General features: G+C 50.9%; 2 protein-coding genes across 2 annotated transcripts; one reads left to right on the forward strand and one right to left on the reverse strand.

Annotated features, from left to right (window-relative positions):
- Positions 1-1,435: 1,435 nt before the first annotated feature.
- Positions 1,436-13,452, forward strand: LOC102049490 (BPI fold-containing family B member 4-like). Its single transcript, XM_005444974.4, has 16 exons — positions 1,436-1,678; positions 2,350-2,479; positions 3,222-3,336; positions 3,850-3,954; positions 4,215-4,370; positions 5,804-5,867; positions 6,284-6,347; positions 6,783-6,874; positions 7,918-8,091; positions 8,880-8,933; positions 9,582-9,749; positions 9,861-9,928; positions 11,310-11,352; positions 11,891-11,954; positions 12,349-12,425; positions 13,032-13,452. Exons 1-16 carry the CDS (start codon positions 1,673-1,675, stop codon positions 13,053-13,055), a joined length of 1,404 nt encoding a protein of 467 aa, XP_005445031.3. The 5' UTR covers positions 1,436-1,672; the 3' UTR covers positions 13,056-13,452.
- A 4,035-nt stretch (positions 13,453-17,487) lies between these two features.
- BPIFB2 (BPI fold containing family B member 2) lies at positions 17,488-23,083 on the reverse strand. The gene is made up of 15 exons (XM_005444973.2): positions 22,975-23,083; positions 22,567-22,666; positions 22,151-22,255; positions 21,864-22,001; positions 21,376-21,421; positions 21,054-21,114; positions 20,398-20,489; positions 20,103-20,279; positions 19,700-19,741; positions 19,409-19,573; positions 19,053-19,120; positions 18,425-18,470; positions 18,002-18,065; positions 17,826-17,902; positions 17,488-17,541 (listed from the first exon to the last, which is right to left on the reverse strand). Exons 1-15 carry the CDS (start codon positions 23,081-23,083, stop codon positions 17,488-17,490), a joined length of 1,344 nt encoding a protein of 447 aa, XP_005445030.2.
- Positions 23,084-24,138: the final 1,055 nt, after the last annotated feature.

Raw genomic sequence — 24,138 nt, forward strand, 5'->3', positions numbered from 1 at the left:
GGGGGAGGACCCTGCTGGTGTGGCTCTGCACATTGCACCCCGTGAAGGGCCGGGGGGGGGCTGCAATGTTGCTCTGTGTCTTCTCCCCGCTGACCAAGCACTGCAGTCACGATCTCAGCGGGCAGCTGGGCTGCAGCTCCCAGAGGAGATGGTTTTTGACTTTGCTGCTCCAGTCTTCTCAGAGGGCCTAACTTCATTCCCTGGTTTTGGGACTAGGCTGTTATCAGCACACCAAATGCAGCCCAGACTGAGTATCTGTTAAATAAGAGCTCATACAGCGTTTCTGCAACGGGGTTGCTTGGCTGGCTCTGAGCCCTTGGAAGCATCTTCCCGCTTGGTGAGAACGTGTCGCTGTTACTTCAAGAAAACAGCTTGTGTGGTGTTGAAGAGCATCCTAAGACTATTTCTGTTGCCTTCTGTATTCCCATGGGAAAGCTAGCCCAAAACTTGCCGTGGTGGCAGCAGCTTTCTCTTAACTTCAACCTGAATGTATTGGCTGGGGTTTGTTCCTGTGCCAATACTGTCCCTGAGCCGGAGCACCTCTCCCCTCCTCTCCCTCCCTGGTATTTACCCCTCTCCTGCGTTTGTGGGGAACGATCGTATCTCTGCTCGTCTTTGTTCTGCGAGGCTGAGCGCACCGGCCCCTCACCAGTTCCCCAGTCATCTCGGCAGCCCTTTGCTGCCTGGTTTCCATCGCGGTCCATCCCTGTTGAACATGGGTGACCAGACCCGAACAAAGTCCCCAGATAAGATCTTCCTGGGGCCCTGCACAATGGAAACTTCCGCAAAGCCCGGCCAAGGCATCTGTGGAGGGACGAGATTTTTTTCATCCCTGCGGGATGAGATGTTCCTTTGAAGTACGTGTTTCTGCTGCCCTTGGCTTATTCAGCTAGCATAAGTATGGTTATTCAAATTATATTTATTGTTGGCTTTATACATTTCAACACAACTTCATTTTTTGCAGTCAATTTGTGACACTCTTTACAGATGTAACTGAAATGAATTTGAAGCTTGGTATTAACAAAGCCAACATTTATCAGGTTTCTGCAACCTCTCCACGTTGCTTTTTGTCAAGAAAATCTTCTCCCAGTGCTGCATTTGAAATGGGAGTGAGCACTGTAAGTCTCACAACTCCTCGGGGATTGGCAAAAGTAGATTGTTTCCTATGATAAGCCTCCTTGAATCTGTGCCCACACTCTGTGTGCTGCCTTCCTGAACAGGCAGCCCCATCAGCCTCCTGCCAGATTTAGATGCTTCAGTAATTCTCACAGTTTCCTAAAAAGTTGGTTTCCTCAAAGCTCAGGGATCCCCACTGGGGCTACCACTACAGAGCATCCTTTTTAAGATGGAGCCGGGGGGGGGGGAAAGCAGCATCTGAGTGATCCAGGCCACAAAGGGAAATGGCAACCATCAGGTCAGTGGTGACGTTACCTCGTATAAATCATGAGAGGTGGCAGCTGGGTGTTGCTTGCAAAGAGCAAGAGTATCGAGGGATGCCTGCTCATGAGACCTGGAGGCTGTGAGGAAAAGGCGTGTCTGGCTGGCTGCAGATTTTATATAAGGGCAACTTCTATCTCAGCTGCAGCAAAAAAAGAGAGGACGACGCAGAGTCTCAACAACTTCCAGAAGAGCCTGAGCGGACCCAAGAGCCCTTCCCAGCTGGCTGCAGCTGATGCAGGTAATAACATCGTCTAATAACATTGTCTGTGCATCAAAGCCTCGGCTGGTGAAGGCTGCGTGGTGGCGGGGAGACGTGCATGCTGGTAGTGTCACCGCTCTGGAAGGATGCGTGTAGTGTGCCTGGTGTGTGGCTTCTTTAGTTTGAGATATCGCTGTGCCTCAAGCTCCTCATTGTCTGTTATTTCATAGTTAAATTCATGTTAATAATTAGTAAACTATAACTTTATGGCTAGCTGATTTTTATCACTTGAGCTTTAGTTAATTGCTTTTGAAAGTTAAAAACCCCAAGAATAACCCTTAGCTGCTGCCTTTGGCAAAGGCCCTCAACAAAACGCACATAACTTCATCTAAAGGGTACAGAAATAAAGGCCACTTAAACGTCAGTTCAGGGGAAAACCAGTTTGGCTTTCTATTGTGTGAACACAGAGTATTTTTGAGTAGTCACGAAGGACCAGGAAAGGGCTTTTATTGACCCGTGCTTGAAGCCTGTCAGTGTGTGCGGCCATGAGCGAGGCGTGCTGCCCCAGGCTCCAGCAGGGTCTTACCTGAGCTCGGTCAAGGATAGAGGATGGGTTTGGTTTCTCACTCAACCTCTTTCCTTGTAAAGACCCTGGGATCTTTTCCTAGAGGTTTTTCCCCTGCTTTTCACCCTGATGTCTCCCTTGCCAGCAGGGGAATCTTCTGGAGATGACGATGTTGAAGCTTTTTGGAATCATTTTTTTCTGTGGCCTCCTTTCACCCTCCCAAGAAGTCCTGTCTGGTCTGTCCTGTGCCGTCAGTCCTGGGGCGATGCAGAACGGTAACTGGGGAACATGAGTTACCTTTGTTTGGGAAGCTGTGTGGGACCGTGACATGGAGTAAAAGCTCCTGAGTGTCTTCATCTTTACTTTATAATTCCTTAGGGCTGCAGACTTTGCTTCTGACAGCCATCACTGGGTTCACAGGCCAGCGAAATCGCCCTGCTCCAGAACTGAGATGCATTTCAGCACCAAGCAGCCCTACAGAATTGCAGGGCTAAATCTGAATTATTTCCTCATCTTTGTCTTAGTTGCCAATTCCCATATGGGAGCAGCTGATATTTGGCAAACAACTGCTGTGAAGTTTAGCAGCCATGTTAATATTTGCAATGCTCCAGCAAAAAAAAGATGCTTGTTTCAAGTTGCTGCTATTAAAAACCCCCAACAAAACCATAAAAAACCGAAACAAAACCTCTTTACAAATCAGATACAAATTGTGACTTGACACACAACCACTGAGTGGGGTTGCTGTCATTTCTGGTAGTGCACAACCATACTGTAATCTGTAAATCGGAAGTCTGGGATGCTCTCTGCTGCTACCCCTCCTGGTTAGTTCACTAAGGGCAGCTTTGGGTTAGTATCATCCCCCGTGTGATTTGACTGCATTGAGACAGCGAGCGACTTTATGAGAGTTCTGGGGAGTGGTGGGGCTTTGTTGTGGGACGCCTTTGCCAGGACAGATCTGTCTGAGTGGAGAGAGGTCATTGCTGCAGCTCCCAGTTCTCATGCAGAGATGTTTTCCAGTTCTCTCAGGTGCCATACTTCACAACGGGCTTCTCCAGAAGCACCTGCAGGGCCTTGTGCTTCCGAACATCATGGGTGAAGGGGGTCTGCTGAGCTCTCCCACCAGCATCACTGGGTGAGTGGAGAGTGAGCGCTTCTCCGTGAGTGCACCTTCACCATCAATGCTGCAGCAGCAAAAGCTGAGCTGCAGTTGGCCCGAGTGCCCCCAGTAGTTATCCTCAGTTTATTTTGATGCTGAAATTCTGATCCAATTAAAGTTTTCTGTGTGGTAGCAAGGCGGACGGTGAAGTGCACTGCAGGTTATGGATGCAGATGCAGAATGACGGCTCTGATGCTGCTGTTGGTATCTGAGATGCTTGACAGCACTGAGAGAGGGAGGAAGGGGTCACAGAGAGAAGAGGTTGACTGCTCTCTAAAGTTGGCTTCCACCCCAGTCTGACTCTAGGTTGCCTTCTTTTGGGCAGACTCTGTCTCTCATCCTGGAGCTAGTATCCCTTGCTCATAATACTCGTGCCACCAGCTGGAGGTGGCCATGGTGAAGTGGGCACTGCAGGTTCCTCAGTGGGTACAGCTGCTCAGCTGTTAGAAGATGCTTTTACTTTGTGCCAGCTTTTTCTGTTGTTTGCAGCCTACACCTTGTCAGGGTTCAACTCCCCAAGCTGTCGGTGGTGCTGCTGCCAGGAATCGGGGTCCAGCTGACCATTGCTGCAAAGCTGGAGCTTAGTGGCAAGTGGTGAGTGTGGTGTTTCAGGGTGGCTGACAAGGGAAATCCCTACACACAGGCTTCCTTCTGGGTGGCATTTTGCATCTTTTGTAGATTTCTAGGTGTTTCTTACCTATAATAAAGTCAAAGAGCAGAACAGGCACCAAAAGATGGCCTGTGGCATTTGTGATGAATGGCAGGAGTTGGAGGTGCCATTTGTTGCTACTGGCTTTGCTGAGTTTCTTTGAGGCCAAGAGATGAAATCTGTTCAACCCGTTTACTTTTTCCAGCTTGGTTGGCCTTCTTTCAGAACTAATTGATATCTTAGTGGATGTGAACATTACTGCAAACATTAAATGCACGAATTATGAATCGGGCACGGTCCAGGTTGTCATTGAAGACTGCCTCTGCATTCTTGGTGCCATAAAGATCAAGCTCCTTTCTGGGTAAGTGCCTGTGGATTTATGTTTTCCATTGCATGCAGTCCTCTTCTCTTTATCCAATGATCTAGACAGTCTGCCAGGACACAGACAGTGCTAAGCTGATACAGAGCCAGGCCTCAGGGAAGTCATTTCTTTCTCATTGCTAAAGCCAGGTGCTTCAGTTGAACTGGCAAAAAATTTGGTTGTTGGAAGATGAGGGTTCATTTGCCCTGTTTGCCTGTGGAAATTTCAAGATCTGAAATTGGTACCTCTTCCAATGTACTTTCTTTAGACTTAGCTAGTGAATTGATATCCAAAGGGTAGGACTAATAGGGCAGGGAGTGTTGCAGGAAAACAGCACCATTGCTTGCTCTGGTTTTATGCTCTGCCTTTGGCTGCTGTCGTGGAAAGATGCTGGGCATATGGGTTTTCGGTCTGATCGCTGTGAGTGTGTGTAATTCCATGCAAGCGTCCCATCTCTTGCTCAGTCTTATTAAAGTCTTGGCAGAAAGGATTTGCTGACTTCATGTATTGATGAATACAACAGTAAATTGATCATGGGGAATATTTTCTTTTATTGCTTTTGAATTACTCACTTTTCAGGTTCATTGAACTTCTAATTAATTTTTGCATTATGCATTATATTTCAATCGGTGAGGCAGCTGGTTTGAAAGAGACTCTGAAAGTGAATAGGGGGCCACGGCTTGCCCACTCTGAGGGTCATATTTTAAGTTTTAGCAGGATCAGGTGATGGTGTGCAGGAAGTGAGCACCCTGTGGGGCAAGGGGGAGTGGGGATCTATGTGATTGACTTCGTGGCAGTTCCTCAGATGCATCTACGGGCAGAACTTGGGCATAAATAATGAGATGCATTATGAATTCCTGCTGTCTGTGGCTTGCCAAGTGTGCTGCTGCATATTCTACTCAACGATCCAGAAAAATATTGATTATCAAAAGTAAATGGCTCTGTGCTGCCTGCAAGCATCACACATCCCAGAGTGATCTATTTAGCAGCAGTGCTGAAATGTTACACAGCAGATTTCTCCTCTTGTTATTCCACATGCAAACTGTTTGTTTCCAATAACTAACATGAAGATATTTCATAACAACTCCACCTTCCCTTAACTACAGCACTCATTTAAATACCAGAGGGAGATGACCAAAGTCAGGTTGCACTGTGAGAGGGTCACTCCTTTTGTGCAATGGTGTCTGCACACCCCAGGTGCTGACACCTTCACTACTCAAAAATTAGCCCAATCCTCCCCTTGGTGAGACAAGCAGGTCCTTGCCCTCCCTGCTTTCTGCACAGCTCCTGCTCTGGACAGAATTAGCTGCAGCGGTGTCCCTGAAGGGATGGCTAAGGACATAGTAGCGTGTAAAATGAAGTCTGAGATCCTCTGGTCTGCTATCTGGGGGCTGTCTTTGTAGTGACTGGAAATTTTTTTCTTTCCTTTCCAGCTTACTCTCCCTATCAGTAAATGAGATAGTGCTTAACCAGCTGAGAGCGACTCTGCCCGGTTTGGTAAGCCTGGAGATTGCCCTTCTTTCACAGCCGAAACGCAGAAATGTCAGGAACAACATGTGAGGCCACAGCAAGCTGCATGGTTCTTCTGTATTGCTTTCCCACATCACTGGCATGCCGCTCAGCAGGGCTGCCCGTGGCCAGCTTGGCTGCTGCCGGCGTGTTTCTGCCTGCAAGAGCGAAGCCTGAAATACTCCCCAGATCAAAGCAGTCCCCTTTGGTGCGGTACCACAGCTCCAGGAATGCTCCACTGCCCCCAAGTCCTTCACAGCATCCCAGCCACTGCCTAATGCCATGCAGCAGTTTTTCCCTGGGGATTTAGATGAAAAGGGGTGGGTCTGATCAGGCTGGTGATGGCTCCCTGTGGAGGGCTGGCGAGGGGGGTTGAGTGGTTGTGTTTCTGCTTTGTGTTGCAGCTGTGTCCAGTCGTTGATATTGTGGTCAACCTTGTCAACATCCAGCTGCTGGGCACTCTCAACGGTGCGTTCCTTGGGGAGGATGAGGTGCCGCTTCCCTGCGATCCCGCGGTGGGAAATGCCCTGTCCCACGTCTAGTCCATAAGTGCGTCAGGGAGGAGCTGCACTTCTGCAGGACAGTTACTGAACCTTGAATTCACACCCAAGCGGTCCGAGTGAGCTGCTCACACCTTGGCCCTCCTTATGCCATTTGTATACGTCACCCTGGGATGATTATCTTTGATGCTGGTTTGGGGCTATATTCTATAGGCAGATCCCACAAAGCTGAATTTGGGGACGTTTTGGCCATTTTGAGTAGCAGCAAGCATCCCATCGAAGGGAATGCTTGGGAGCTGGTTTGTGGGGGTGAGGTCTGGCTGGTGGCCTGCAGTGCCAGGGTGGGGGAGATTGTGTTGCTGCTCATTTCTTGATGTTGTGATGATCTTTTTTCTCTGTGAAGCGGTGATACCAGTCGGTACAGCAGGAACGATTCACTACCGGCTGGCCAGCCTCCCGTTTACCTCTGGCTTGTTCCTTGGGTTGGATTTAGATGTAAGTTAATGCTGGGCAGCAGGACCCTCTGAGTGTGGCTGCAGCGTGGTGCCTTTCAGACCACTCACCCCATTCTGTTGGAGCAGTTGTCTCCTAGTACAACCACATGGAGGAGCTGGGCTAATGACTTGTTCTGGAAATGCTAGCTAAAAATTTAGGTCCTTATCCAAATCATCACAAAGTGCACTTTTCTTCAAGCCCTCTTTTGTTCTGTTTGCAAACTTATCCCGGGATTGTGTCTGCTGTTAGTAACTGTTGGGACAAGCAGTTTTCATCCTCTCCCTTGCCCTGCCTGCAGACTGGCTGTCAGTGCTTTTTGCCTCCATTATTCAGTCTCTGTGGTGGGTGATGCTAAACCAAGCTAATGGATGTGGTTTTTTACTTCTGTCTCACTATGGGAAAAAAAACCACAACCAACCCAGCAAAAAACAAACAATACTTTCAAACAGGAGAACTTAAATAAAAGAAAGTGGCTAACAAGAAGCAACAGGGAGAGAAGCAATCAAGAATAGCAAGGGCTAATAAACACCACAGTCTGTATGATCAGCGCAGCTGCTCTTGCTCTAGTGCAGACATTTTGTTGGGGTCAGTCTTTGTGTGTCCCCCGACCCAGATGGGCAGAGTTGGTCTCCTTAGCAAGTAGATGGTATTGGTGCAAGTTTGTTGTAGAGTCTGAGGGCAGCTCAGGGCTGGCTGGGCGCTGGAGGGAGGGAAGGCAGGGCTGGCACCGCTGCGCTGGCAGCATCTTGCCGCTCATTTGCTCTTGGAGTGAAATCTCAAGGGTGAACTGAAGCAGTGAAGTGTGATTTGGACAAAGTGTGTTATTATCTAAAAAGGCCTCCGTTATGCACTCTGGCCTTTATCAGCTCCTTTTGTCTATTAAATATAGAGGGAATGCTCCGAGTGCAATGCTCTCCCTAAGCTGCTGGTGAGGGGAGGGCTTCTTCAGCTGGCACAGACCCTGCACGCTCAGTCTCAAGGATCTGGGCACATCTCATGGCTTTGAAAGATCAGTTTAATGCCTGTGTCATATCTCTTTGCAGGGTGCAGTGAAGCAGGTGGGAGGTAGCATCATCCCCCATGACTCGTCCCCTTCTGCATTACCTCCACTGCTGGACAAGCTTCTGGTCTTGGGACTGCGCCAGAGCTTTCTCAGTGCAGTCCTGTCCCTCCTGCTCCAGATACCGCCACAGACCTTCACCTGCACGCCAGAAGTCGTGAGTGTAGCAGCACCTGTATTTCATGCCAGAGGAGGTGGCAAGGGACGCGCATCAGGCCGCCCTTAGCTCAGGGGGCAGGCTGCGCAGGGCACTCACGGCATGCCCAGCCTCTGGCCCCGGCATGCAGCCGGGCTGGGCCTTGCATGTGCCCGCGCTTGTTTGCGGATGCTCAGGCCCCAGCGCTGCCTCCTTGCTGCTCTCTTCAGAAAGCTGTAACAGCACGTGCAACGAGCAGCCATTCTTGCTTCTGTATGGGCACCCGCAGGGATCCCTGTCTGAAACCCTGCGTCCTGGTTATGCCACAGACTCGTGGAGGTCTGTAATCCATTTTGAAGGGTCTGCAAAATGTCACTGGGAAAAGCAACGTGGTATATGCAATGCAATTCTCTAGGTGTATGCGTTTTCTGTACCTCTGATCTGTACTTCCACTGGGAAATATTAGGAGTCTACACACTGACAAATGTTGATAGCCTCTGGGTTACACCTCCTTCCACTGCTGGTGGCTCTCACCTTAACGACTGACCAGGAATCACCCAGGCAGCTGGGGAGGAATGGAGAAGGTGGAGGGCTCGGGGTGCTGCCATTATGTAGGTCTGTATGGGACTGAGCTGCCTGGGGCTTTGCTGGGACAGTGAGTGAATGAGGGCTTGGGGACTGGCCCCAGGAGTGTGAACAAGCTGGCTGGGAACACGGACACAAGTGGGAGAGGGTAGCCCTGGCAGGACGGGTGTTGCCGAAATTGGCTGGAGTGCTCATTGGGGCTGCTTGTGCTTTTGTTCCAACAGTTCTCTGGTGCCAGCCGTTTGCAAGAAGCCATCAGGACCCTTTTTCCTGCTGCGGTGAGTAACTTTTGCTGGTGTGAGGGTTTCTGTAAACCTCTCCGGGTCCAAGGCTATCCAAGCGATGCACCTGGATATGCCAGTGTGCTGCTGCCAAAGGTGTCCAGTCTTCTGCTCCCCTCCTCTTGGCCATGCTGAGCATGCAGCACGGCTGAGCCACGCCAGCACAGCTCGAGGCTGCCCTGCTGCCCAGCCGGCTGGTGGGAGCAGGTGGAGGGGCTGGGGGTTTGCGCCCAGCCCTCGGCAGCCTCTGCACGGTGCCCGCTCTCCTGGGTGCCGTCGACTATAGCCAACCTTCTCCCGCTCCCTAAGCAGGGGCATGGCTTGTCTCGCAGCTCACAGCCATTGTCAGGAAGAGCTGATCAATGTCTGGCATCATGTGTTTCCTGGCCACCACGGGCACCCCCTTGCAGCTGCAGCCCCCTTTGTGTCCACCTTTGCTCCCTCAGCCCCTTCCTGCCCGCAGCAAGGAGTGCTGGCCCGTGCTGCCGGCCCTGGCTCCTCTGGGCATCTGGCTTGTCCAAGGTCTGTGTGACCTTGGGGGGAGCCCTACAGAGTTAGGGGCTGTGAGAGTTCACCAAAGGACTGCTGGTCCCGTGCCTGGCCAGTGTGGGGGGTGCCACCTCCATGTGTCCCTGATTCCCACAGTGCTCCACCTGCCATGGGACCAGTCCTCTGAGCATTAGGCTAACGTTGTCTGGGAACCCGCTCATCCTCTTGGAAGAAAACAAAGCCACCGTTGAGCTTTCGGTCATGATTCAGGTGTTCATTAAGCGTTTAGATGGACCCATCCTCAACCTCCTGCTGCTGAAGGCTGTAAGTGTGGACGGAAAGACCTCAAACTGGTGAAGTATGCAGCCATCTGAGCGACTGGCAGCTGGGATGGGGGCGTCTCCATGGGCTGATCCTCTCCCTGTCTGCTTGTAGGACCTCGGTCTAAACGCCCGCATGTCGATTGCTGGAGGCAGACTGGTGCTGGGGCTGTCCCTGGGCAGGTAGGCTGTCCCTGCAGCGGCTGTGCTGGGTGCTTGGAGCAAAGCCTGCTGCAACACCCAGCCTGCTTGCTCCCCTGAGGCAGCCCTGGGTGGTCAGTGTCACTAGGAGACTCCAGCTGTCCTACAGCTTGGGGTACAGGTTTGGTATCCTGGGACGCAGTGGCCAGAAGAGAGCAGGATGGCAGGAAGGGGGACAGTTCACCAGGGATGCTCCAAGTGCCATAACAGCATGTCCCTCAGTGACACGGTGCTGCTGGAGCTGCCTGAACTACGGCAGAAGGGATGGGAGGGTGGCACAAAGCCAGCCGTGACAAAGCCAGGCAGTGCTGCCCTCTTACAAGCTGGTGAACGGTCTCTGCATCGCAAGTTAGCGCTGGGGCCACTAGCTCAGAATGTGATTTTCAGTGTCTGTAAAACAGACATTTCATTTCCTGAATCTGAGAATTTCATACCTGGCTGATGGCACGAGGTGGACAGGTATCGCTGACTTTCAGGAAACAATACAGCAGTTGGAAAGTTTTAGGAGACTGGAGGAAAAGTCTGTGTCAGTTTTATAACAAGGAGAAACGAGGTAACTTGAATAATTGTAAGACTGTCAGCTTGACTTTGATCCTGGGCAGTAGTTGGAAATGTCTGAAATTGGACATGACTGATAAAGGAGTAAAGGAAAGTACTGTCATTAATGCCAGTCAAGGTATGATTAAAGAGTGGAAAACATTCCTTATAGTGTGAAGTTTGAGATTTTCAAGCCATTTAGCTTGTCAAAGAGCTAGATTTAGAAGCAAAATTGGCATAGCTTGTGTGCAGCAATATAGAGAACAGAAACGCATCAAAGGGCTTTTAATTCAATAGACAAAGATATAACAAGATTCAATAGAAGTAGAAAAGAGAAATTCAAAGTGGAAATAAAGCACACATTTTAGCTATGGAGATAGTTGTGTGGTTGCAGTGATTGATTAGGAGCTGTAGCAAGTTCTCCAGAGTTCATGTTCTTTAAATCCAGACTGGATGCTTTTTCTAGAAGCTCTGCCCTCAGTGAGGCAGGAGCTGACTCCTTCCCGGAGTGGGTAACTACCTGGGCGTGGGGAGGGGAAGCCGGGAGCTGGTGTGTGCTCTGGTGCAGTGCGGTTTCCATTACAAGCAAATAAACATTAGGATAAGCTTTTATTTTCCTATTTTCTTTTCTTCCTTGGAAGCACGGCAGTGCCTGCTTTTTATGTCACCATATAGTAATCCCTTTATGGCCACCCCGGTGGTGCCTCACGGGGGTCCCTTGCCCATGGGCTGAGTAACACTGCCCTCGGAGGTGGCAGGGGTCTCACTGTGAGCTCTGCTCGGTGCCTTGGTGTCTGACAGGTTGTTTGCTTTCCTTTCCCTGCAGCACTTCCTTCTCCTTGGAGTCTTCTGACATTGGCATCAGTAACGTAAGTCTCTGGTACCAGTCTGGGTTTTACTGGGTGGGCACAGTGGCCGAGCGCGGTGCCCTGCGGCTTCAGGGAAGGAGGGAGACACACAGTCGCTGTGTGATGCTGTAATGTATCCTGGCTGTGATGGATTACATCTGCCGATGGTCTTAGATGTTAGCTGCTCTACTTTGTGGGTTGCCGCAATTCTTCTTTTGCTGTTTTTTTTTTTCTTTTTTTCCTGCTGCCTTTTCTAATCATGCAAATGTAAAGCCTGAAGTTGGTTTGTGTATTCGCCCCTACTCAGGCAAATCTTACTCAGAACTCCAGCCCGGCGGGAGTTTTACCTGGTAGAAGGTTTCCTAAATGAAGCACCAAATACAAATTGAGGAGGAAAAGTAGTTTTGCTTTAAAGTAAAGAGGGACTATTGTTTGTTTTGCTGTCAGTGGGAAATGATTTCCAGTCCCAAGGCTGTCTTCCAGCCGCAGCGCTGGGCTGTGCTTGCGCTGTCTTGTGCCTGGCAGTGCCGCTCACGTACTTCTTCCTTCTCTGATTCAGATCTCGAACTTGAAGCCACACTGCAGGACTCTGCTGGTGGAAATGTTACTGCCCCTTATCAATGGTAAGGTGACCGTTAGCTGTAAGGTGGCCTGGATGGCTGTAACATTTGAGAGAGCTTTGCCAGAGTTCTGGGGAAGGAGGTGCGAAGGGTACGTGTGCATATTTGAAAGCTGTAGCAGGAGAGCTGAAGCAGTTAAAGGTCCACAATCCCCATTTTGAGGCTGTAATTAGAAGTCCCAACCTTATTCTTACACCATCCCACCCCGTCTTCAGCTCTAAGGACCCTGGCAGCAGTTAGTGGCAAAGAACATAAGGAACGTCACAGCACATTGTGCGTGGTGCTGCCGCAGTTGTGGGGCTCTGCTCCCTTCGTCCTCCCCAGGAGCAGCTGTGTCATGGGGTGGGAGCTGGGCTCACCCCTCTGGCAGCATGTAAGGACCTGTCTGTCCCCCCAGGTGCTCTGGACATTGGGATCCCTCTGCCAAACGTGCTGGGCATTCCCTTAATAAAGGTGGATATTCAGATATTAGCGGTAAGTGTTCGGAAAGGCGATTTCCTCCCGGAGGGCACCGGCGCAGGTCACCGGGGCTGCTTCCAGCAGCTGGCTCCTGTAACAGGCCCCTGCCAGTTCCCGTTTGGTGTGCAAGGGCCCTAGATTTTAAGGTCAGAAAGGGTTCCTCTGTCTGACCTCCTTCAGGTCAGAAAATGGTGACCCAGTACGTCATGTCTATGGGAGCTATCAAACCAGGTATGCAGTGAGCAAAGTTCGGCCTCTCTGGGGTAAGTCCCTGTTCCCCCCTCCAGGCTGCCTTTCCTTTCTGGAGAGAACTCTGTGTGAGCAGCTCTGATATGGGGGTCTGGCAAGCCCTTTTGAATGGTAGCCGTCAAAGAGTCTTGAATTGCACCAAATTCAAGCACTGTGCATCCTGACGATGTCCCAGAGGAGCCGGGATATTCCCCCACACTTCCCAGAGGGCACCATGCCCTCCTTATTACAAACTTGACGTGAAGATTTTTGCAAGAGGCTTTTTGCAAGAGGGTTTTCTGTTCCTTGTGTGTTGCTGACAAGCTGTTGTGAAACAGCATCCCTTGCAGTCAGGAAATAACGTGGATGGTGTCGCCCCTTGCACTCCTTCAGGGCCTGCTGGTGATTCTTGTGTGAGCTGGAGAGTGCGAGGCACGGAGGGGTCCTGTGCAGAAAGACAGACCAGCGAGGATGGAACATCAAGACTGGCGTTATCTACTTTTCTTTTCTAAACTTGATTCAAGATCCTTGATAACATTTAAGAAACTTTGAAGTTAATTGGCTCGTGTGAACACCAAGATACTTGCATAAGCCAAAACCCGATAGGCAGCTCTGTGTACAAATATTTATTTAGAGAAATGAGTGTGATTTTGGGGTCACAGTTATAGCAGTTTTATGTGATACCACAGTGGAATTGTTAAAATTGTGCTGAGGGAAAATTGTTCTTGATATAATGAAAAAGAAAACTTGTTGCCTATGGTTTTCTAAGTAAATGTCATCATCCATGTTCAAAAGAGTATGAAGTGCTGAGTGGGGGCTTAGGATACATTTGCCATCTAACTCTGAATAAATATTCCTACTTTTTTAGTTCTTGGAATGAGATTCTGGTTTCTGGTGCTTCTCAGGCAGAGTGTCTGTCCTGCCTTCTGCTATGGCATCTGGTTCCTTTGTGACAACTGTATTTTGGTCTTTGGTTTGAAAACTTCTTCCACTCAAACTTCCAGAGGAAAAAAACACTTGGATTTTCAGTGGCTACTCCTGGCCAGGTAACCTACTGACCAAATGCTAATCCACAAGCAGAAATCAGAACGAAGTCAAATTTCCAAAGGTCATGAAACATTTCCTAGTAGAATCTGAAGGGAAAATGTCGTTACCGGATAACTGGGAAGTATGAGAACACCGGAGCACACCCATCTGCCTGCAACAGTCCACCTCTGCTTAGATGGATGTAACAGTCAGTTGGTCTCTGCACATTACAGGGAAAAGAATTCAGGCATTTTTGACTTCAGAAAAACAAATGGTTCTGGGTAAAAAAATAAATAAATCTGAGGTCTTAAATGGCCTCTTAAACACCTGTTTTCCCCAGACATTATTACTAGTGTGTTGTTTATTGCTAGTGTCCCGAGGCCAGTGGTGGTATGTCACTGTTAAGGCATGGGTGATGCGTGGAGGGAGGCTGGCACCAAGCAGGTAACAGGCAGGGTGATGATCCTGTTCTGCATTTCTGCCTGAAGGTAAGAACAGTTTGGTATCTGCCAGGCAAGAGCCCTTGACTGTTGCATTAATTTCCAGCATCACCATGAGATGTTGCAGAGGGATCACTGAACATAGCAGAGGAGATGCTGGACCCATTGGCAGTCCCGGTTGATGTAAAGAGCCCAGAGCTCTCCTGTGCTGTGCCAAGTGGCAAACCTGGTGCTGCTCCCTGTCATCACATGAGCTGGCGTGCCTCGTGTCACAGCAGAAGGGTTTTGGGTGGGTTGAAGTACTCTGTAATGCTGAAAACTGCTGTTTTGGTGAGTCTGAACGGCTCCTTTGGTTCCCAGCCCTGTGCAGGCTGATGGTGCTGGGGGAACCATGCTCTCCAAAGGCTTTTCAGCCACTGGCAACAAGGCCCTGGCCCTGGGCAGAAATTATTCTCCTGCATGGTGATGGGACTCCTTGCTCAAGCAGCAAGCTGTGGGCAGCCCCAGCTGAACCACACGGGTGAGGAGTGTCTGTGGTGAAGCAAAGTATGAACAAGAGGGGATGCCATGGACCATTGGGCCATGCTCGGGAGCTTCAGGTGCCACTGCTTGTGCTCTGTGACACTGCTACCTCTGACACTGGCATGGCAGAGTGGGGTTTCGGGGGGCTGTGTGACCCGGTGAGCAGGATGAGCAGCCCCTCTGACCTCCGCTGGCAGCTGCTTTGTGCCGCCTCGGGGTTACTGGATGATCATGCTGGGCTTCTCCAGCCACCCTTTCTGCCCGCAGGTTGGCACAATAGGCTTTGTTTGTACCAGGTTTCATTCTGGTTCCTGGGCAAATGCCTTCTGTACAGTAAGTAAAGTTTAGCATCATTTTTGCACGCTCTTTTGGCCAGCACTTCTGTGTGCATTCTAGTTTGCTGGAGGGGATTAATTTTGCTGGCATGCTACAGAGTAATCTGTGATCTGTCACTGTCCCAGAGGTCTGTTTGGCTTGAGAAAGAAAAGACGGTGGGAAGTGTGTAACAAGGGCTTGCTGTCTCACAGATCTGGGGCAAGGGCTACATGAGCCTAGGATCACAGAAAAGTGGCAAAGTCGTTTTCTGCATCTGTAAATGGCTTTTCCTCCCAGGCCTGGCCTCTCTTGTGCCATTTGTCACATGGGGCTGAGTGGGAAAGAGCAAAGGAACCTTCTCAAAAGGAAAGGGCAGCACCTTCTCTGTGTAACTTGCTACTTCTGCGACTCCTAATCTAATGCTCTGAAATGCTGGTGGATTCAGGAGTACAGCCTGAGCAGGAATCTGCAAGTTAGAACTCATAAGAACTGGGTAAATCCTGTCCACAGTGGAAAAACTACTGAACACTTGTTTTCCAGTGTGCCGGCACCCAGCATGCTGGAAAACCTTTTTATGGGTGAGCAGTGGGAGCGGCTGGCTGCTCTGCCCAGGCTGTGTGCCGGACCTTGGGCTCGCCAGCTCTCACTCCAGGAATGTCTCCTGCAAAGCTTCATCCCTCTGCTGCTCCTCGGGGCTGGCGAAGGGGCTTGTCTCCATCTCTCCAGTGTCTGAACCACCTGGTTGTTACGTCCTGCTCCATGTGCCTCTGGCAGGGGAAGCTGTGTGTCACCAGGCAGCTCTCCCTGTGGGACCCTGAGGCACTGCCCAAGAAAATTATGAATTTCGTTTATCCTAAAGATGCCAATACAAACACTTTTTTTGGCATTTCTTTTTCCAGGTGAGCCCAAACTTACTGCTGGGGACAACACCGGCCGTCCTCTGCAGATGCAGCTGTGCTGGGGGGCTCAGTGAATTGGGTGATGGGAGAGAGGAGCAGAAGACCCCAGCTCTCCAGCGTGAGCCAGCTCTGCCCTGAGCCCACAGCTGGTCCCAGGTAGGACATGTGCTGGGAGTGGGGGTGTGTGGCGCCCATGACCCCAGCCCTCTGTGGGAGATGTGGAGCCATGCAGTAAAGCCTAAAGCCAGAATATCCACTGGCAAAGAAATACACCTTTTTACTGCTGTAGCTTACTCCTTTTGGGAAACTGGTTTAAGATATATTAGTCAAAGAATAATGGTTGCAGCTCTACCAGGAAACTTTTATTAGGAGCAGTTCCCACTATTGGCAACTTTGGGCATTAAAATCATTAGTCAGGTCCCCAAGCTGGACATATAAACCTTCAGGGTTTTTTACTCCTTGTAATAAATCAACCTGGCTTGTTTTGTTTGCTTTCCTATTTCTGAGTCTCTGAAATATGATGTTCTGAAGTGCTTTTCAGCAGCTCCAGAGGCTAGAAATTATGTGTATAGCTGTCGCAAGTGAAAGCAGATGTATATGTAATTAATATGGCTTCACGGCTGGGGTATTATGTGAAGCGTCACCATCAGAGCGCTTACGGGAGAGCTGCACAGTCAGCCGTGAGGCTGCTTTTCCCAGGCCCTGGCACAGCGATGTGCTTGCCCTGCCCAGAGGCAGCTGCCAACAGCACCCAGCGACTGACAAACTCAGACGGCTTTCAGAGGTCAGTTACCAGCCCACCCTTCCATTCTGCCCACTCAAGTCTGTTGTGGGTTCCCCACTCTCCCACCTTTTAGTTTCTTGAACAACCTCTCGAGCATAGGGACATGTTTGGTCAGCGGTAAAGAGCATCCCGACGCTGACAGATGCAGCCGCTGGTGCCCTTGGGTGGGCACGTGGCACTGTCTGTACGCGTGCGTTCAGCATTTTCTCCATGATGAGCTTTGTCAGAGGTATAGTTCTGAAAATATAGCTGCCTTCAAGTCTAAAATTAGAAACCATTGCGCAGACTGATTCCAATATCCCCCCCACCCCCCGCCTCTTCCTTCTGACCCAGGGAAAACCAGCAGCCGGAATGTTCCCATAGTAACACGAGAAATGGAGGAAAAGCAGATGAGAGATCTCTTGTTGGTAGGCACCATGTTGTTCTGCAGCTGAGAGGCACAGGGTTGCTTTGCATCCATCTAATTTAGTGGAATTTTCATGCTCCCTTAATTAAAGGTAAGGTCTGGACATCTGTACTGGCACTTAGCAAAAGAAAATTCATCTGTCTTCAGGTACAAATCATTGAGGTGAAAAAAGTCAATAGTCATACTGGAAAATGCAGCATTAAAGAGAAATGTTTAATTAAAACATGGCACATTGTTACAACCTATTCTCTCTGTGCAACAAAAGTACCAACAGTAGGACTGAAAGAGAAAGGTGCTAGTGCAATGCTGTTACCCTAAATACAAGAAAGTGTTGTTCTAGTAAGGCAAGAAAGATTTTCAACATTTCAAGCAGTGACAAAACACAAAGCATGATTTAAGAGTCAACAGAACAATTTTGACACTTGTGCTCTGGGCACCAGACTTCAGCCCATGGTCTCTACTTTCCAATCTTCATCTGTAGCTTGAGGTTGCAGGGGACCAAGACATAGTCCTACAGGAAGGGAGGAATGAGGGCTGAGCATGGTGCCTGTGTGGCTCACGCCAGCCCACACAGCGCTCCCCACCAGCCACTGGCCACTCCAACATGGCTACTGCTCATGTCAGTGGGGCTAGGGAGGATCTATGCTTATTTAAAGCGATATAACAGGGTTCTGTGTGTTAACAGGGCTTGGGGAGCAGGGTCCAGTTTGTTCTGGAGCCAGGAGGTAAGCGTTGCTCCCAGGTTCTCTTTAAACCAAACATAGCAGGGAGCAATTTAAATGTCTCATTTCTTACCTTGTGAATAATAACATTAACGTCAGTGTAGGTAAAGCTGGAGATGTGGGGCAGGAATATGCCTTCACTCAGGACCACTAGGAAAAAGAAGAAGGAAAGTTGCCAGCTGGGTGCTGCCTTTGTCCTCATCCTGTGACCTGTGTGGCAGCACCACTGCAAAACTCCCAGCTCCTCACCATTCATCTGAGCCGGTACCTCCTCACGGATTGTGGGCAGAAATAGCTCCTCCAGCAAGGCAACCTGCCAAAGGGAACCCCCCGGTCAGCTCACAGCGTGACTCTAAAGCAGGAGGAGAGGGGCAGGGGCCAGCAAGAGAGGGGTCCTGAGGCTCACTGCACCTCTCCTAATCCTGCCTGGACCTGCCTCTCCCCTCTGCAGGGTGCAGCGAGCACCCAAATTAAGTATCTCCCTGCTGGTCACTGCTGCCCGGGCTGGGTTGGGGCACTCTGAGCTGGCTGGTGCAGCTGGGGGTGACCAGGCTGTTAGAAGACGGTGCTAAGGTGCGGGCTCTTGCATTCAGCAAGTCACAGCAGCACAGTGCAAGGAGGGGATGCAGCTGCCCTCAGTCACTTGTGGGGTGCGTGGCTGGGGGCACCTACCGGAATGGGACCCACGTTGGAGGCAGCCAGGCTGAGCACAGTATCCCTGGAAAACAAAGAGTGGCACAGGAGTTGCTTGTGATAAGCTGTAATCAGCAGTGACTTTCATGTTCCCCCAAATACCATAGCTGGGTTTAGGGCCAAGCCAGCAGCGAACTTGGTGCCTGGGTGCATCCGAGCAGGTGGCCGGAGCCTGACAGCAGCAGGGGCTTGAGGATGTTTTGGCCCCCAGGACTTGGACTGAGCAGCGTTTGTGGGACACTGCGGGAGTGGGCAGCCTGTGCTGGGGTGAGTGGGATGCTGTGGGACTGGGGTCTGGAGCGATGGGCATGCCAGAGCCAACCCAGCTGAGGGCTGTGTTTGCAGATCGGCAGCCAAGCGTGTGCTTTTCCCGGCAGCAGTGCCAGTGGAGTGGTAGGAACAGGCAGAGGTGAGTGGTGTTGGCATGTGCCGGTCGCCTGTGTATGCCTGTGCAGAACGTGAGGAGTGGGAGGGGGTGGTTCCCACTTGTCTCTCTGACTGTGTTACCAGAGTTGCACCATTTCCCCAGACCAGTTTCCCTCTCTTTTCCTTGCTATGACTGGGATGCCTCCCCTTTGAGGACTTGGAGCATAGCAGGGTTCATTACTCTATCGCTGCTGCAGAGATCATCATCCTGGTGTCGACGACGCTAAGGAGGAGTCCTGCAGACATATCCTGCAAGGGGAAAGAAAAGAGAGGACAGGATCAGAGCAAGCAAATGGTCCTGCTTAAGCTTTGAATAGTGGGATGCAACGAGCCATCCGTGTGCTGCAATATGCTCCTCGCCCTGCTCTATGCAATGGAAGCAAACGCTGCTCGGGACCATCGGTTCTCTGGCAGGTAAAGGCTAAATCAGCCCCCTGCAATGGCTGCAATTGGACCGGGTCTCAGAGCAAAGGGCATTGCCCGAGTTGCAGGGCACACTTGCAGGGCATGCTTGGCGTGCTCACAGGGCACACTCACCACGTTCACACTCAGGAAACTCTGGAAAGCTGGCAATCCCGCCCCAACATGGATGGTGAGGAAGAGCTTCAGGGCTGCCTTGCCTTCCTCCAGCACCACCTGAGGTGAGCTCCTGAACACAGCCTGCAGCACCACCGGTACGTCCTCCTGGAAGAGGGAGCCCACCTGCCGAGGGAGGGGGGTTATCTCTGGTCACAGCAGCTGTCCCCCTGCACCCCCAGGGTGCTGGGCAGGCAGCTGGGGGGCACTGCCTGAGCTGGGACTGTGCCTCTCGGAGTGACAGCAACGAACCTGAGTGATCTTCTGTGCCATGGTGGCAGTGGTCAGTGGGCTCTGAAAAACAAAGCACAGCTTGTGGTCCAACTGGCGGCTGCTTGGGGCTGCTGCTCTGGGGTCACATCCAGCACGGCCCCTGCGGTGAGCGCCTGGATGCCTGTGGATACATGCTGGAGCCTTCCTGCGTGCCAGCATGGGCCAAGGGCAGCGTGCCAGCTATGCTTCATGGCAAATTCTCTGTGCATCATTAGACTGGCAATATTTTTGAGAGCCTGGGGGTGAGGGGCTGCAACTTCCATGGGCACTCAGAGCCACTGTCATTTCTTTGCAGGGTGCACAGCTCTTCCAAGCCATTTGTGGGGCAGGGCTGTCCCTCCAAATATGTATTTTCTATTCCTTCCTTGCTCGCTCTACTCACCGGGATGGTCATGTTGAAGGATCCAGCCATTTCCAGGGCGAAGAAGAGGCTGGTGTAGAAGTGCTCAGAGAAAGCCAGGGTGAGGTGGGAAGAGCTGGAGCTCGCCGGCTCAGGCATGCTGAACGGCACAGGGCTGACTGGCAAGGGGATCGCCATCCCTGCCACCTGGAAAGTTGTCTGCAGGGACACAGGCAAGGAGAGGAGTTTGTTGTGTCTCAGGGCACATGGCACTGGGAGGAAGCTGTTCTCCCAAGGCCTGGAACTGGCTTGTGAGTGCTGGAAAGCTGTGACTTACTTGCAAGGATATGGTGATTCCCTGCTCGGAGAACACGGGGGCAGCCAGGGGCAGGTACTGGACCTGGCAGCTTGGCGTGATGGGGAACTGAGCTGCAAAGCGAGCAGAGAGATGCTCAGAGGCAGGAAGGGAGCAGTGACAGCAGGTTGGGTCTGGGAAGCATCTGGGTTTCCCAAGTAAAGAGACAGGGAAAGAGAGCTGGGCGGAAGGAGGGGATCCCCGAGTGTAGAGGAATGAAGGCAGAGGGTTGATTAGCATTGATAACATGCAGCTGTGGCCTTGCCTCGAGGGCAGTGGGTTGATGGACATGGACGATGTGCAGGTGTAGCTCGTTCCCGCTAAGTGGGAGAGGGGCTTGGATGGAGGGGGAGTGGTGTGGTCTGACCTCTGGAGGAAGGACAAACAGCACGGACAGTAGAATCTGACCGATGGTAAAAGCCATGTTGCAGCCCGATAGCTTGCTTGTGTTGCAACAGTGGGTGCCCTGTGTGAGGCTGAGTTGGACTCTGACTACAACACCTGAGGATATGACAGCAGCAGAGCTGCTGCTGCTGGGTTTCTGTGGCAGGGTGGGAGCCTATTGCATCTCATGCCTTGCTCCAAAAATGAGCCCTGAAGCCCTCAGTTCATAACGAGACTGAAAGCCAAATGCTCACCTGTCAAAGACACCAGCTGTTCATTTGGCAAAAGCAGCAATTTGGAGACTTCCAGGCAAATCTATGGAATAAGAACAAAAAGAGAGGGGGTGGGTGAACAAGGGACTCTGCCAGCATCCCCGGAACGCCTCTGACGCGGCCATTTCTGGCAGCCAGGACAGGGGATGGTGGTCAATGACACCGGGGCTGCTGCTCCTTGCCCCGCATGTGGACTGCGGGGGAGACCTGGAAAAGCACCAGGTTGACTTGAAGTGCTCTAATTCTTGCAGAACTGTACAACTTTGTCTTCTCCCATCTCATGCCTTTACAAGCTTTATCTTACCTTATTGACGTTAATCTCCTTGTCCATGTCTGAGCTAGAGGACTTGCTGGGTGAAAGCAACAGAACAGAAGTTAGGCAAGAACCAGCTCAGCCAAGGGGAGGGGAGCATCTTTTATCTGACCCCAAAGGCATCCAGAGACAGTATTACCATTATTTTCTATCACCTATTAAGCTACAATTACAATTCAGAATCCTAAACCACTGAAGAAATGCTGTTAGACTTGCATTAAAAATGCTCCTGCTGCACTACTGTAAAAGATCCGCTCCCTTGAGAGAGTATGAATCTCTCTTAAAATGGGAGAAACCGATCCTGCAAGCAGAACTAAGTTTCTCCCACGAAGATAATGTTTTTGTGTTAACCTTTCTAAGCTTTTAGGGCAGTGAGCAGATCCTAGGCATATCAACTCCCTGCCTAGCAATGCTTCTGCCTCAGTTTCTTCTTTTCACCATTACCCAGATCCCATAACAAGAAAACCCATGGGGCTGACCTTTCCGTCTCCTCAGTGCTCTGCACCTCCTCCGCAGTGGATTTGCAGGAAGGGGTGACCACCTCCAGGTACCCTTCGGGGTTCATTTCTGTGTGGAGTTCCACCAGGATGGACAGTCTGATCACCTTGGTGGTTGAGCTGTGCCAGGGAAGGAGAAGTGGAGGCTGGAGCATGGGGGATGCTCCTGGTCCCACTTGCCCCAGCTCCCACAGGCAGGTGCTGGATGCGGCCCCATTGCTCTGGCTGGGAGCTTGGGCTCCTTCCAGCCCCACAGCCTCAGCACTCACGGGGCAGGTGTGATGCCAAGGTCCACATCGATGCTCAGCTGCAGTCCGGTGTCAGGGATGAGTGACAGAGACAGCTTGGAGACTTCGACAGAGTTAATTTGATTCCTGGTGGAGCCGAAAGGAAGGTGTCAGGACACCAGCACAGACTGATGTGCGATCTCTGGCTGCACTCACAATGAGCAAACCCCAAAAGTCCATGAGATCTGAATGATAAATCAGTGTCCCGAGGGTTGCTGCTGCCCTTAGACCCCGAAGGAGGAGCCGGGAGCTTGTTTCTAAACTGTTGGTCTCCAGGAGGATTTTTGCCCTTGTTGGCAGAACGCTTTTTGTGGCAATATTTAAAGTGCTCCAGCTAAGCACCAGCATGAACTGGTGTACGGTAGCAAAGCCTGGGCAAAGCAGAGCTGGGGACTTACCTGCTGGGCTTTGGGGAGCTGAGAAACAGGTCTGGGACTGTGGGGGCCATTAGGTTCTGCCTGAGGACTGCCTCCGTGTGTGGCTTTGAAACTTCAGCAACTGTGAAATAGGGCAGAGAGTTTATGAGACACTCTGGAGCTTGTGGTCTGAGATGATGGACATGCAGCAGATGTCATGATGACAGCAGAGAGATGGACAGACTGGAACCCATCTAGGTGACACATTTCCATCCCTTAACACCCCCGCCCCTGCCCCCACCCAGTTACTTGCTATAGAAGGGGGATGATGTGAGCGAGCTGATTAATGGTGATTCTGGTGACAGTGATTGGTATTTCGTCACTGGGCTGCACGATGCTGCTGCCTGCCCTCCCCGCCAATGGCATGCGAGATCCGGGGTCCAGACTTACGGTAGCTCAGTCCTGATGGGGTGAGGATGCCCCCGCAGTCGGGTGACCTGAGGCTGTGCACGGGGACCAGGAGGCTCAGGAGGATGCTCGGGGCAAGGAGGTTCACCATGCTGGTGCCTGGAGGGGCGGTAGCCTGGTCAGGGTGGCATGGCCCTGGCCCAGCCACCGAGACACAGAGCCATGCTTGGGAGCCATGGATCCGTGCCTGGGTCACATTTGTGGTCCCAAGCTTGTCAGCTTTTGTGCAATAACAATGCACAGCTCAAATGCCAGGCACCACAGGAAAAAGAACTAAGGGAAGGCTCAGCCTTGGAACCCCCTGCGAGTCTGTAAGCTGGAAGGGTGCTGGCAGCAATACCAGGCCTCCTGAAGAGCATGAAATAGCTTACAACTGGTATAAAACTAGCAAATAAACAGGAGCTAAAATTAATTCAGGAACGAATGGAAGTTATGGAGAAGGCTACAATCAAATGAAAAGGTGAAAGTGTTATCTACCTCTCTGAAAAACATTTGAGAATTGTTGATAATGTTTGTAATGCTCTTACAATATTAAGAAAACAAGTAATTCAGAAAGCTTAACCTGCAGAAAACATAGATATTTATATCAGTCTTTGCAGAAAGTGGGCTTCTGGTGAGAAGTGACCCTTACAGAGAGGCACCGAAATAAGTACAATCAACACCGATATTGAGCTATTCAGTTTGCAAATGCATCTTTACCTTTCCTGGCTGGTCTTCCCATTCTTCTGAGTCAGTCTGTGTCTTGCTGTGGCCACACCGAGAGATTGGGCTGGCCTTATATATCCTCACAACCACAGTAGATGGGGCAGAAATTGGCAAAGAGGGCTGGAAACCAGGACATGGGGTGGACAGTTTGTTTTATATACCATTTTTATTGTTTCCCCATATTCTTGATTACTTGGCTGTTGACCTAGCGAGGTGAACTATTGAACAGCAGGTGCTGGGGCAGCTTGCCTTCATCGTGGTGTTACTGAGGAGCACAAAAAGGTCTCTAAGTGGAGCGTGCCAAGAAATCAAACATTGTTAGAAAAGTGTCTTTGCTCTGCTGCCATGTTTTCTGCTGAACACCACAGGGACAGCCGCCACCACTAGCCAGAAGCTGCTGTGGTTTGTGCTGCTCTCCTGGCTGAGCAGTGCAGACCAGAA

This window comes from Falco cherrug, chromosome 10, assembly GCF_023634085.1.
Source record: "Falco cherrug isolate bFalChe1 chromosome 10, bFalChe1.pri, whole genome shotgun sequence".
In the NCBI taxonomy this organism is placed as follows: domain Eukaryota; kingdom Metazoa; phylum Chordata; class Aves; order Falconiformes; family Falconidae; genus Falco; species Falco cherrug.